The 13,147-nt window shown below is 36.3% G+C and overlaps 2 protein-coding genes across 5 annotated transcripts; one reads left to right on the plus strand and one right to left on the minus strand.

Moving 5' to 3' along the window:
• The first annotated feature begins 4,050 nt into the window (after positions 1 to 4,050).
• Positions 4,051 to 10,302, plus strand: LOC106402601 (kinesin-like protein KIN-UC). 2 transcript variants are annotated; one of them, XM_022705152.2, is made up of 21 exons: positions 4,051 to 4,554; positions 4,756 to 4,856; positions 4,945 to 5,067; positions 5,141 to 5,329; positions 5,425 to 5,646; positions 5,740 to 5,890; positions 5,980 to 6,129; positions 6,287 to 6,375; positions 6,513 to 6,722; positions 6,849 to 6,983; positions 7,201 to 7,377; positions 7,457 to 7,636; positions 7,796 to 7,915; positions 8,040 to 8,168; positions 8,252 to 8,384; positions 8,466 to 8,558; positions 8,715 to 8,840; positions 9,053 to 9,178; positions 9,334 to 9,477; positions 9,581 to 9,709; positions 9,825 to 10,302. In XM_022705152.2, the coding sequence occupies exons 1-21, from the start codon at positions 4,272 to 4,274 to the stop codon at positions 9,956 to 9,958; spliced, it is 3,144 nt and encodes a 1,047-aa protein (XP_022560873.1). In that variant the 5' UTR covers positions 4,051 to 4,271; the 3' UTR covers positions 9,959 to 10,302. The 2 variants fall into 2 exon arrangements, with proteins under 2 accessions (XP_022560873.1, XP_013698824.1); XM_013843370.3 differs by having other exon boundaries at positions 4,052 to 4,554; positions 7,198 to 7,377.
• Positions 10,271 to 11,958, minus strand: BNAC08G25670D. 3 transcript variants are annotated; one of them, XM_013843371.3, is made up of 6 exons: positions 11,713 to 11,896; positions 11,329 to 11,365; positions 11,033 to 11,249; positions 10,753 to 10,840; positions 10,591 to 10,657; positions 10,271 to 10,501 (listed from the first exon to the last, which is right to left on the minus strand). In XM_013843371.3, the coding sequence occupies exons 3-6, from the start codon at positions 11,157 to 11,159 to the stop codon at positions 10,448 to 10,450; spliced, it is 336 nt and encodes a 111-aa protein (XP_013698825.1). In that variant the 5' UTR covers positions 11,160 to 11,249; positions 11,329 to 11,365; positions 11,713 to 11,896; the 3' UTR covers positions 10,271 to 10,447. The 3 variants fall into 3 exon arrangements, with proteins under 3 accessions (XP_013698825.1, XP_013698826.1, XP_013698827.1); XM_013843372.3 differs by having other exon boundaries at positions 11,033 to 11,252; positions 11,713 to 11,870; XM_013843373.3 differs by lacking the exon at positions 11,329 to 11,365 and having other exon boundaries at positions 11,033 to 11,186; positions 11,713 to 11,958.
• Positions 11,959 to 13,147: the final 1,189 nt, after the last annotated feature.

Here is a 13,147-nt window from a genome sequence, read left to right on the forward strand (position 1 = left end):
ACTTGTTCCTACCTAGACCTCCAAGCATTGATTCTCTTTGATGGATAAGAGAATCCAGACTTTCTTCTCTTTCTTTGTAATGAGAGGGATGTCTTTCTTTGAATAAACCTCTGTTCTTCATCAACTGGTTGTGTATTTACACAAAAGGAGAGAACTCTAACCCTTATCAAATACTTACAAATATATATGAGTTGGATGTGGCGCTTCAAGCAGATGGTTTGGTGGACAATAAAGAGCGTTTAGTATTGTGATGCCGGAATGTGTCCGAAAAATTTATTTATATACAGTGGTTAATAAATTGTTATTAAGGAAATGTTATGTGTATGTTGTTGTTTTTAATGCATGTTGTGATACCATTTTGGATATTGTGTTGAAGAGCACATTTTTTTTGGTGATGATTATAAACTGCGTAGGAAAGAGATAGTAAGAACTTGGACGGACTGGGTGTTCTGATGGACAATCAGGATATGTTGGTCCCTATTTCTGCCTCAAGTTGGGGTTATCAACTGTCAGCTTTTTTTGTTGTAGATTTTTGAAAAAAAAATAAAGCAGAAGTTATGTGGGGTGAAGTTTGAGTTTTCAAAATAAGCAGATGGAAACTGAAAATGTCTATCGATTTGTAAGTCAGACGTTTCAAGTCTTTGGGGGGGGTTCAAGATTTATTAAGTTTTTACAATGTGTTCTTTTTTTTAAAAAGGCTGATAATTAGAACTGAAAAGAAAGAAAAAGGTTAGCGTAAAGTCAGGAGTAAGTTAATAATAAGATTTGAGTTTATAAGATAAACCAGAGAAGTTTAAAAACCTCGATAACAGTTGTATTACGGTAAATGATATCCCCTTCAAGACGTGAAGATGAGCGGGTATGCCTAACTTGTTTTTTTATGCCTGAATAGTTATTAAACTTTAATAAGAATAATAATTTATGTTTTATTGTTTTGATACCATTCTGGATATATCGTGGGGATTTCTATTGCCTTGATCCGCTAGAATCATAACTCGGCATGTGTTCTAAAATATTGTTGGTCCCCCCTATTTTCTTCAAAGTGGTTTGGAAAGTCAGCAGGATTGTGTCATGTTAAAAAAAAAATATAACAGAACCTTTGGGGGTGTTTGCCTTTAAAAATAAGCAATGAGAAACTGAAAATTTATAGATTTGATAGACTGGTTCGAGCATCCAACAACAATAGTTTCTTAAAGAGTTTTAAAAAATGATAATTAGAAACGAAAGAAAGATTACAGAATATAGAAGTTTAAGAAGATATAATCATAAAAAATCCAAACCACTTGACCAGTTTATAAATTGTATAATCATTTTTTTTTTGTCCGTTTAATAAAAACTTGAATTAATACATTTTCTTTGGTTATAAACTTATTTGGAGTTCTCTCCAATAAGGATGCTCTTAGTACAACTAAACAAAAATAAAAAAAAAAAAAAACAAATAAAAAAAAAACTCTCAAAGGATCCCTAAAGAAAGGTATTTAAAAATTTATTAAAACCAAAGTACAATAGGTTGGGAGACTCCATTGCAACTCAATAATGCCGCCTAAACTTCACGTGGTGGCAGTTAAGTGCCTCCAGCTTTGACCCACCACGATAAATCAGAACATGGCTGAAGAGCCTGACCACGTTCAAGAGACCTTGAAGTTCTCGTTCTTGCGACACCTCCAGACCTTGCGGAGTATGTGAGAGGAAGGAATACTTAACTACTTCAGTTTCAGGCACGTCATCTACGGGTTATTATCATCCCATATGCATGAACTAAATCAAACTGTAGTCCTACAAAGAGTAAGTTGAAAACATGTTTAGAAAGGTTCTAAACTTACGGTTTCCAGAAAAATTTGGGAGTGGTGACGTTGATTGCGGTCAAATACTCTTGATATGGTGAAGGACTGATGCTTTGAGGAGAAATTGAATGGCGAAAGCTTCAACTGTAAAGTGAGAGTGCTACCAACCAAGTCTTTTAAGCGTTGTGGTAGACTGGTAGGGGTCTTTGATCGGGGTCCTTCAAACCTAGGTGATCTTGTGAGAAAATTCAGGTGAGGTTTTCTATAGTGGTGTTTTAAAAAAATTTAAACCAACAATTGTATAAGGTTCTCTTTGGTTTACCATAAGTTGAGCGACTTCTACTGAACGTGCGTTTGGTTAGTTTAGTCATCTCTCCATCAAACGCGACAAACCCAACCGTATCTGACTCATCAGACGCACAACTGGACACAGTACCTGCATGAGTTACAGACATTATATTGTTTAGTAGTGGTGAGATTGTAACCAAATCTTAAACGCTAGTTACGAAAGACTAAAAATTTAGTTGATCGAGTATACCTGAGAACACCAACTGTGTTGTTTTTATTGCATGATGCACATGTAATGGATGAGAATCCACGCTGAAGCTTTCTATAACATTTGATAAGTAGGTATTTGTTTTAGCCAGCAACATAATCTCATCATAACTTCATCAGTTGGTATACGATTACAGGTGTCTGTTATCTCGACCATATGTTGGCTGAATCTAATAGACACAGGTGATGTGGGATCCTTGAAAGAATGATTACTCCTTTTACATCGAATCCTCTTAGCTCAGTTTCCACCCTCTCTGAGCACTTGTTGGAAGGTGTTCAAGCGGTGAACGCTAATAGTGGGATCACCGTCGACTGCAATGCATAGAACACCACCGATAAGAAAAAAATGACTATGGGGAAATGAGTTTACATATATCAGATTCAGTAAAGCGAAATTACCTGCTCATCTACCAGACCAATATCATCCGCATAAGCTCTCCCCCATTTCTTGAATCTTGACAACTGTTTCCTTACTCCGACCAGCTTTCAACTCAGGCAGAAGCAGTTGAGGATTCACCATTTCCGTAACCTTCGTAAACATGCTTTTGTATAATAAAAGAGATTGAGAAGAAAATCTGAGCCGCCACGTTCCCTTTAGCTCCATACATATATATATAGGGTTTGAAATTATTGACCAAGCCATGGGAGGTGAAAGGATTAAAGGTCGTTCAATGCTACGATTGAATTCCATCATAAACATCAAAAATTAATCACCCGGGGAGTGGTGCCTCACATTAATTTCGTCGATTACAAAACGGAGAAAGATGTGTAATTCGAGACAACAGAGGCAAAGACGGAAGGGATGAGATGATTTGTCTGATTTACATGGGCCACATAGCTAAACCAAATTTTATAAAACACAAACAAAACCATTTAGTTGGCCTGTGGAAAACAGACTTGATGGATACATTGGCCCAACCTGAAAATCACATTACGTTTTGTTAATTAACGAAACGAAAATAAAGAGAACGGCATAGTAAAGAAGTGCCAGCTGTCAACAAAAACCCCTATGTACTTGCTGAGAAAGCAGATGAGCCTACTTTATTAGTATAGATATTGCATCCTTTCAAATATATAGTCACCTCTCTTTTATTAACTATACATATATCGTACAAATAATACACATATATATATATATGTACATATGAAAAAGATATTATATAATTTAAATAGGTAAGCGAGGAGGGTTATCGTTACACCCAAATTCTAATGACATTAATCGAAACCGATCCATCACGGTATCATCTTTTATATTAGAATCTTACAATATTATTATGAACTTGAACTTTATATTAAACCAATAGACACATAGATTACATAGAATATAAAATATTCTTACAATTTGTGTCAAATTTTCTGATATACATATGCGTTTTCTTTATTTTGTTTTTTTTTCCAAATTTGTAGATAGTATTAGTAATATTCAATTTCAAAGATTTTGACGAATTCGCCACGGAGAGATAACGAGCAGCCAGTGCTTGTCCGATTAATCAAATATCTAGGGCGAGTTTTTGAACATTGGTCATCTTATACCATTAGATCAATCCATTAACTTGTATTGTACTGTACTGTTTATAATGTTTTAGTTAATTTATATTTTCATTTGCATATAAATTCAAAATTATAATTTATACTAGTATTATTTTTTTTATTAAATGTCCATCGATTTCACAAATTTAATGCTGAGTCTCCTAGGCAAGTGTTGGGAAAAAAAAAAAAAGGTCCTTTCCTTAACGTCACCCACTAAACCACGAACGCGGGAACCCATAATTTTCATTTTATTCATTTCACAGCCGTCGTCGGTCGTGCCTCCCTCTTCCCCTCGTCATCTCTTTCCACTTCTCCACGAACTTTTCAAATCCACTCTCCTTTGAATCACTCTCTCCTATTCTAACTCTGCCTCCTTTCGTGCATCGCGACGACCTAACTACTATGACTTCTTCCTCGAACTCATCCTCCGCCGTCAGATCGTCGGCGAAACACGCGGCTGAGCGGATTCAGCAGCACTTGCCTCCCAGCAACCCCGCTTCCCTCTCTTCGTCTTCCTTGAACTTACCCTCTAAGACCTCCATCGCCGCTTCGATTAACCACTCTCCTCGCCCTAAAGAACGACCTTCCTCCACCGCATCCTCCGTCTCCGCCGCCTCTCCTTCTACTCGCCGCTCCGGCACTCCCGTCCACCGATCTCAGTCCAAAGACTTCGACGAAGACAACGGTATCTCCCCTTCCTCTCTCTCTCCTTCGTGTATTATCCGTACGACTCTACATTTGCGTTAATGGATTTGACTCTCACTCTAGGGCGATTGTATACTCGATTTGGGGATAAGGATTGTTAGTGATGATCGTGTTGATTGATCATATGGTGAATTGGAACTTCGATGTTGAGTTTGAATTTCAAAATTGTTCATCTCTACAGATCCAGGGAGGGTGAGAGTCTCTGTAAGAGTTAGACCTCGTAACGGAGAGGAGCTTAAGTCGGATGCTGACTTTGCTGATCTTGTTGAGTTACAACCTGAGGTCAGTAACTATGCCTTCTCCCTCTCTAAAGGCAAGGCAAGTTAGATCCTTAGAAAGTGCTCTTTGTTTTGTTTTGTTTTCTTTGCAGATAAAGCGGCTTAAGTTGAGGAAAAACAACTGGAACTCTGAGTCCTATAGATTTGACGAAGTCTTTACAGACACAGCTTCTCAGAAACGTGTCTACGAAGGAGTGGCAAAACCTGTAGTCGAGGTTAGAAGCTTCTCACATGTAGAATCTTTGAGGATTTTTATTATCGACATTCATTTTTGCATTGGATCTGCAGGGTGTTCTGAGTGGATACAATGGCACAATTATGGCTTATGGTCAAACTGGAACGGGTAAAACTTACACTGTGGGAAAAATTGGTAAAGATGATGCAGCTGAGCGTGGTATCATGGTTCGAGCTCTTGAGGACATACTTGCGAGCGCGTCTTCTGCTTCTTCTGTTTCAGTGGAGATCTCTTATTTGCAGGTGTGATCTCTTTTTCATTTATCTCGAAATAGCATGACTTCAATGCTTAGACCATACATGCCTAACATCTATGTTTCTCTTCTTGTAATTCACAGCTTTATATGGAGACTATACAAGATCTTCTTGCACCTGAGAAAAGCAACATTTCAATTAACGAGGATGGGAAGACTGGGGAAGTATCAGTACCAGGTGCAACACTAGTTAACATTCAAGATCTAGACCATTTCTTTCAAGTTTTGCAAGTCGGCGAGACAAACCGCCATGCGGCGAATACAAAGATGAATACAGAATCCTCACGTAGCCATGCCATTCTTACGGTGTGTGATTCCTTAGAATATTTGGCCTTTTATGGTTCTTGTTCATTAAAAATAGTCCATGTTTTGGATTAATGAAATGTATCTTCTACGCAGGTTTACGTTAGGCGGGCTATGAATGAAAAGGCTGAAACAGGAACTAAATCGCCAAAACCTGAATCTTTGGGAGATAAAGGCATTCCAAGAGTTAGAAAGAGTAAACTTCTAATTGTGGATCTTGCTGGCTCAGAAAGAATAAATAAATCTGGTTTGAACCCTCCACTGTTCATCTAATCATCATTTCATTTCATATCAAGTAGGTTATGACTGAGTTTTTATCCCTGTTTTTTTCTTAAGGCACTGATGGCCACTTGATTGAAGAAGCGAAGTTCATTAACCTTTCACTGACATCGCTGGGAAAATGCATAAATGCATTAGCTGAAGGCAGTTCTCATATACCAACTAGAGATTCAAAGCTTACAAGGCTTCTTCGTGATTCTTTTGGGGGTTAGTTTACCAGAACTTTCTTGAGCCATTTATAAAAACACAAACTCATAAGCGTGGCTCACTTCTGTGTGTCATACACTTTTCATGTTAATCTAGTTAAGCTTGTGCGTATTACATAAATTATGAAATTGTTTTCTTTTTGGCACTGATCAAATAGGTTCTGCAAGGACTTCACTTATAATAACCATTGGGCCGTCTGCACGGTATCATGCAGAAACAACTAGCACAATAATGTTCGGACAAAGGGTCAGTTTCATATTTCTGTTGATCCATGATTCTATCTATATCTGCAGAATCGTAAACTGAGAAAGACACAGTTTTCTGATATTTTAAAGACAACAGTTTTTGAGTAATGCCTTCTTGGTTTTGTCTCACTTTTACAGGCAATGAAAATAGTAAACATGGTAAAGCTTAAAGAAGAATTCGATTATGAAAGTTTGTGTCGGAAGCTTGAGACTCAGGTGGACCATCTTACTGCAGAAGTTGAAAGACAAACCAAACTAAGAAATAGTGAGAAGCAGGAGTTGGAGAAAAGATTGAGAGAATGTGAAAATACTTTTGCTGAAGCAGAAAAGAACGCGGCAAGGTCCAAGGTATTTGTCTCTTGTATTGATTGGCTACTATTTTCTTTATATTGAACTATTGTCTAGTTTCTTGATATGATGCCTATTTTACTATTACCCGGTGCTTATATTTTGAGGGGTGAATCTGAATTACAGTTCCTGGAGAAGGAAAATGCCCGCTTGGAGCTTCGTATGAAAGAACTATTGAAGGATTTGGAAATGCAGAAAGATCAGTGTGATCTAATGCGTGACAAAGCCACACAATTGGAGATGAACTTGAAAAATACAAAGGTACACTTTCTATCATATGTTCGTAGTTCTCTCAGCAACTACTTAGAATATATTGTTAGTTGACTACTCTCTTTCTTTTGATCTTTATTTAACTACTCACAGAAGCTCTTGGTTGTTTTCTCACTATTAAGATAAATTTTAAGCAGTGTCTTCTTTTGGAGTTGTGTATGTATAATTTAATAGGCTCTGACATTGTCATTTTACTTGTTAGTAGCAGCAACAACTGGAAAGTTCGGGATATAAGGAAAAACTTGCAGATGCCAGTAAAGTATACGAGAAAAAAATTGAGGATTTGGTTCAGCGGGTTGAGGATGAACAAGCCCGGTCAACAAATGCCGAGCATCAATTGAACGAAATGAAAAATATTTTGAGTAATCAGCAGAAGTCTATTCATGTTAGTTAAAACTCCTTAAAAAAAAATTTGAATGCATTAGTCTTGTGTTCAAACTAATGTCTTTTTTTGGGTGTTCTAGGACCAAGAGATGGGCAACTATCAATATCAAAGGGAATTTGCGGAAGCCACTTACACGTATGAATCTAAAATCGCGGAGCTCCAGAAGAAATTGGAAGATGAACATGCTCGGTCTAACTCTGCAGAGGAGCAACTTAGACAGATGAAAAGTATTATAAGCGATCGCCAAGTTTTATCACAGGTTATTGGCGTATTCTTGATTTTTAAAACTGGATTTTAATAAGAATGATACTTTCAGCTTTATGTTTCTGTCTTTTTTATCTTTTCAGCAATAATAAATTCTACTTTTGCAGAACTTTCTGTCTCCAACTTTGTTTTTTTTTTCTGGTTTTGGTTTCAGGAAAATGAAGAGACAAACGAACTCAAGAAAAAACTAGAAGAACTTTCACAGATGTATGAGTCGACAGTAGATGAACTCCAGACAGTGAAATTAGACTATGATGATCTGCTCCACCAAAAGGTGTGACCCCTAAACATCTGCTTACAGAAAGAATATCACACAATTAAGAGTTGGTCATATTAATTCAAAACATCCAACTGTTGATTTTCGCTGATGAATATACACTAAAATTTGTTTGACATAGGAAAAACTTGGTGAAGAGGTCCGGGATATGAAGGAAAGGCTTCTTTTGGAAGAAAAGCAGAGAAAAGAAATGGAGAGTGAGCTTTCCAAACTAAAAAAGAATCTAAGGGAAAGTGAAACTGTTGTTGAGGTGAATTTACAATGAGCTTGTTTCACCTTTTTCAACATGTATTTGTACTTCATGGTCTTGCTAAGTCCATTTCTATTTCACAGGACAAGCGTGTGAAGGAAGATCTTCCAAAAGGACCATCAGAATCTGGAGCTCTACCAGGCTCACAGAGATCTCATGGGTTAAAAAAGTCTCTATCTGGACAGAGAGCTACCATGGCAAGACTTTGTGAAGAAGGCATGATTCTTTCTCGTGAGTTTAGCTTGATTTTATTCTGGGGTAATCCAATTGACATCTTCGTTTCTACTTCGGTTTCAGTGGGAGTCCAGAAGATATTACACCTGATTAAGTCCGAAGACTTGGAAGTTCAAATCCAAGCTGTTAAAGTGGTGGCTAACCTGGCCGCTGAAGGTGTGTGTGATTTCATGGCTCTATATATTAGCATGTGTCAGAAGCCTCAAATTTACATACCTCTCTAGTCTCTACTGTTACAATACTGATTTCATCTTTGTATAACATGTGTCATTGTACCTAAACGACTTGCATTCTCTGTGTGTATGTGTTTAGAATCTAATCAGGTCAAGATTGTGGAGGAAGGCGGTGTGGAAGCTTTGCTTACGCTTGTTCAGTCATCTCAAAATTCAACAATTCTTAGAGTGGCTTCTGGTGCTATCGCTAATTTGGCAATGAACGGTAAGAACTTCTATTGGTAGTTCAAGTAATTTTATGTTATTGTTGTCCACAAACCCGTTTAAACTTACTACTAAAAAGCAGTGCCAATTTAGACTTTAAAAGTGGTCTCATGTGGTTGTGTCATTTATTTACAATGCTGGTTTGCTTGAATGTTGAATTAGACGGTTCGTGATGCCATGCTTCAATAATATAGTTTCTTTTATTAATTGCAGAGAAGAGTCAAGATCTAATAATGAATAAAGGAGGTGCTCAACTGCTAGCAAAGATGGTGACCAAAACAGATGATCCACAGACTCTAAGAATGGTAGCTGGTGCACTTGCCAATTTATGTGGAAACGGTGAGCACAAGATTTTCAAACGCATCTACTCGTCTGCACCAATGCATGTCTTCACTGTATAGCATATGCAAAATCCAATATATTTGATGGTGCTTTGTGCTGGGATGATAAGTATGTATTTAACTCGTACATGTTGCTGTCTATTACACAAACAGAGAAGTTTCTTAAGCTCCTGAAAGAAGAGGAAGGCATCAAGGGACTACTCACTATGGCGCAGTCCGGAAACATAGACATCATAGCTCAAGTGGCAAGAGGGATGGCAAATTTTGCAAAATGTGAAACTCGCGAAATCATGCAAGGTTTGTTGTAATCACATATTTACTTAACAGAGATACCTCATTAAAATGCAGATCCAAGTCAATTATGCTAATATACGTTGAGTGATCATCATATGCATCGCAGGGCGTAGAAAAGGTCGTTCTCTTCTTCTGGAAGAAGGTTCTCTTGAATGGCTGACTTCAAACTCACATATTGAATCCGCATCAACACAACGTCACATCGAGCTTGCGCTTTGCCATTTAGCTCAAAATGGTAAGCCTATACTGATTTCACATGTCTCTCACTCTCTAGAGCATGCCCAGCTTATATCAAAAGTTTGTGCGGTTGGGACATGACTAATATGCATACCTCCTCTTATTTGTTACAGAGGCAAACGCGATTGATTTCAAAAGAACGGGAAGCGTGACAGAGATCGTGAGAATATCAGTGGAGTCGAGTAGAGATGACATTCGCAGCTTAGCAAAGAAGATACTCAGATCAAACCCTCACTTCTCAAGCTGAACATGAAGTAACAGTAAGAGATGTACATAAACATAACCGGCGAGCTGAGTCTGAAACTAAGATTATGTGCTGTGATCATTTATATGATGTTGTATCCTGTCTCCGTTGAACGTGGACTCCGTTGCTAATTTTCTTGAACAGTTTTCTTGATCATTTTTTGCTACAAATCTGTAGTGAATACTCCTTATGGTTTGAAATTTGATATGGCCAAGCTCTCCTATGTATGATTGATGTTGAGAAACATGGAGTTAGATGTTGGATCAAACTCAAGTCTCCTCATTGATGTTATGTTTTGCATTGATGTAACAAGACTTATTTGGAATCAGTTTTGTTCTCATTTAACAATCATACAAGTGTTACAAATGGAGTATGTGAGTGGTCACAAAAGATAGTTTTAAGAGTAGATGTTTTCGTAACTCCTAATGATTTTAATTGAATCTCTTTTTTCTTTGTTCTTTGTCGATTTGATGGCATTGTTAGATTCTTCTTCTAATCGTAAAGGCCTTCGTCATACCATATATCGACCAGAAAGTCCACCATCTCCTACACAAACATCAGATGGACAAATTCAGTTATTTGAGAATGATTTTTTTAGCTTCTTTGAATAAATGAGAAATTATATCAAAGCTTACGGGTAAAGGAATCGACTCAGAGAAAGGTTCATGAGTTGAGAGAAGATCTTCATATGTAGTGGACCAACTACAAGAGATTCAAGATTATGTTAAAGAGTATATACATCACTAGAATATTAATAAAACACAACAAGAGAAACATGATCTCATTGTTAAAATAACCTTATAATCTGATCCTTTGTAGTTTTTTTTCTTTGTCGAGATTGATCTCCCACCCATTTTTCTCTGTTCTCTTGCCACACCTTTACACCTGCAACCAATAAAGATGCTTATAGATAGTGCTCAAGAACAAATAGTCTCAGATTACAGAACCAACAAGTTATAATCTCTTCTTCTCGTTGCTCTGACAAGAAACAGAAGTATGGTTGTTATGATGCTACATAACTAAGAGCAAAGATTGGTGAAACAATGATCTTTGTTAAGCTAGTTGTGAAAAATGTACCATGATTTACAGGTGTAACGGTGCTTTCAGTGTTCTTTTTAACCGAGCTTTTATCTTCTATGACCAGTTTTGAAAGCTCAAGAGGTTTGTTTTCCGTGGACAGACAATTTGCAGTAAAAAGCTCCATTGTTGTGATTCAATCGAATGATCATTCCTTTACGAAATAAATTCGATTATACCAACATTCAACAAAGAATATCAAAGGTTTCCACACAAGCTGCTAGAAACACAAACATTATATTAAAACCATATTCATCATGAAACTATTACAGGAAAGAGGTTGGGTTTAGTTTTACCTCATTGACATTTTCATCAATCAGCTTGTGGGAAAACCTAAAAAAAAAGATTAAATAAACAAGAATACCAGATTCCTCAGAAAAACATCAATATATTATCAAGGATGAAAATTCAATACAAAAACCAAAAAAAAAAAAAGATTGATTGCTTCACATTGCCGTTCATATTCATTAACAAATCTTCATCTATAAAGCAACAAAACGAGTATATTTTTAAATGCAGAACTACTTCTGTTTCCTTAAGAAAGATCGTTTTGGAACATAACGTATTCGAGATCCAATCAGATGCATTCAAGATCCAATTATTTTCTTAGGGGTAAAGCTAAAGTTCTCGAGAGAAACAGAACATTTACAGGAAACTAGAACCGAGGAAAGAGGATTTACCTAAATGAGGAAGTACCAGCAGAAAGTTTGGTGGGAGGATTGAAACTTGTTTTCTTTTAGGTTTATATGTAAATGAAATGTTAGATCTTGAGCCAATTAAAATGAACTAAAAATAAAGTTAAAAAGAATAATAGCCCAAAATAGGAGAGAATAAAAAGGAATTAAAGTGTTTACTTTGTTGGTGGATGAGTAGTAATAATAATAAAATCTATATCCACCACCACTGTCCAGATCTGTTTTGGGTCAATGGGACAGAAAATTGAAGCAAACCCCCACGCATATGATAGAAACAACACAACTTCTCTTTCAATCATACGTGGAAGTGATTAGGAAAGATAATATATCATCTTTTACTGTATGAAATTTCGTCACATGTTGTAATATAATTATTATATTTACATATACTACTTTGATTTTTCCTCAATAATTATATTTACATACACTACTTTGATTTTTCCTCAAATTTTATCTCAAGATGATTGACCATACCAATGGTGAAGATAGATAACATGTTTGCTTTGAAAAAAATATAACATGTGTTGCGTGTTTGGTTTACGGTTTACCTTGTTCTCGATCTCCTCTAACTTGTAACTCCTCGAACTTATTCGAGTCTTTGGAGTTATCCAAGAGCACTGTGACACATATTTTGCTCTCTTTTTTTCTTCTTTATCAATTACGTTAGCCTATATAAATAAGTGTTTAAACAATCTTTTTATGTGTTAAGAAAAATTATATACAATTTGATAATGATACTGAACTTGTAGTGTATTGCATTATCCGCCAAAAAAAAAAAAATTTACCTTGGAAGTCTTTGGGTTGAAACTCCATAAAATGTTTAAGTGGATATTACTGACTACTAGTTCGTTCCGAGTTTTCTAATGAAATCTAAGACATAGGTTCTATCTTCGTCAGTAAAATTAACAAACATAAAGGCCGACCAATACAAAAGCAACAGGCTTTTTTTCTTTATAAAGTTGGTTATATATTCTATTCCATACTGTAAAAGTTTTAAACCTTGTTAGTGTTAAGATCTCAATAATTCAATCAATATCAACCGCTTACCTGTAAGACTATCTCATTCCTTTCCGTTTCCTTGTTGCTCAACTCTGTATTTTTCATTTTATGAAACTAGATCGCATTGCTTTGGTATAGAATAATGTAAGGACCTAAGAGGAATGATATGCATATCCTTGTCGGATTCTTGTTCTTCAGTAAGAGTACGTCGTTTTACAAGTAGTTGACGTCAAAATATTAAAAACTTAAAACTCAAATGGTGATTGACTAGGTCATTTACATGTGTCTTGTGTGGGTTGGTACATATCTAAGTTGGTAAAACAAAACAAACTCGTCGTCTCATTCAAATCGGGATTGTAATCGGATCTAAATTCTCGTTTTTCGGTTGAATAAATTTAATTTTAATTTAAAAAGTTATGAA

The sequence above is a fragment of the Brassica napus genome, chromosome C8 (genome assembly GCF_020379485.1).
Source record: "Brassica napus cultivar Da-Ae chromosome C8, Da-Ae, whole genome shotgun sequence".
NCBI lineage: Eukaryota > Viridiplantae > Streptophyta > Magnoliopsida > Brassicales > Brassicaceae > Brassica > Brassica napus.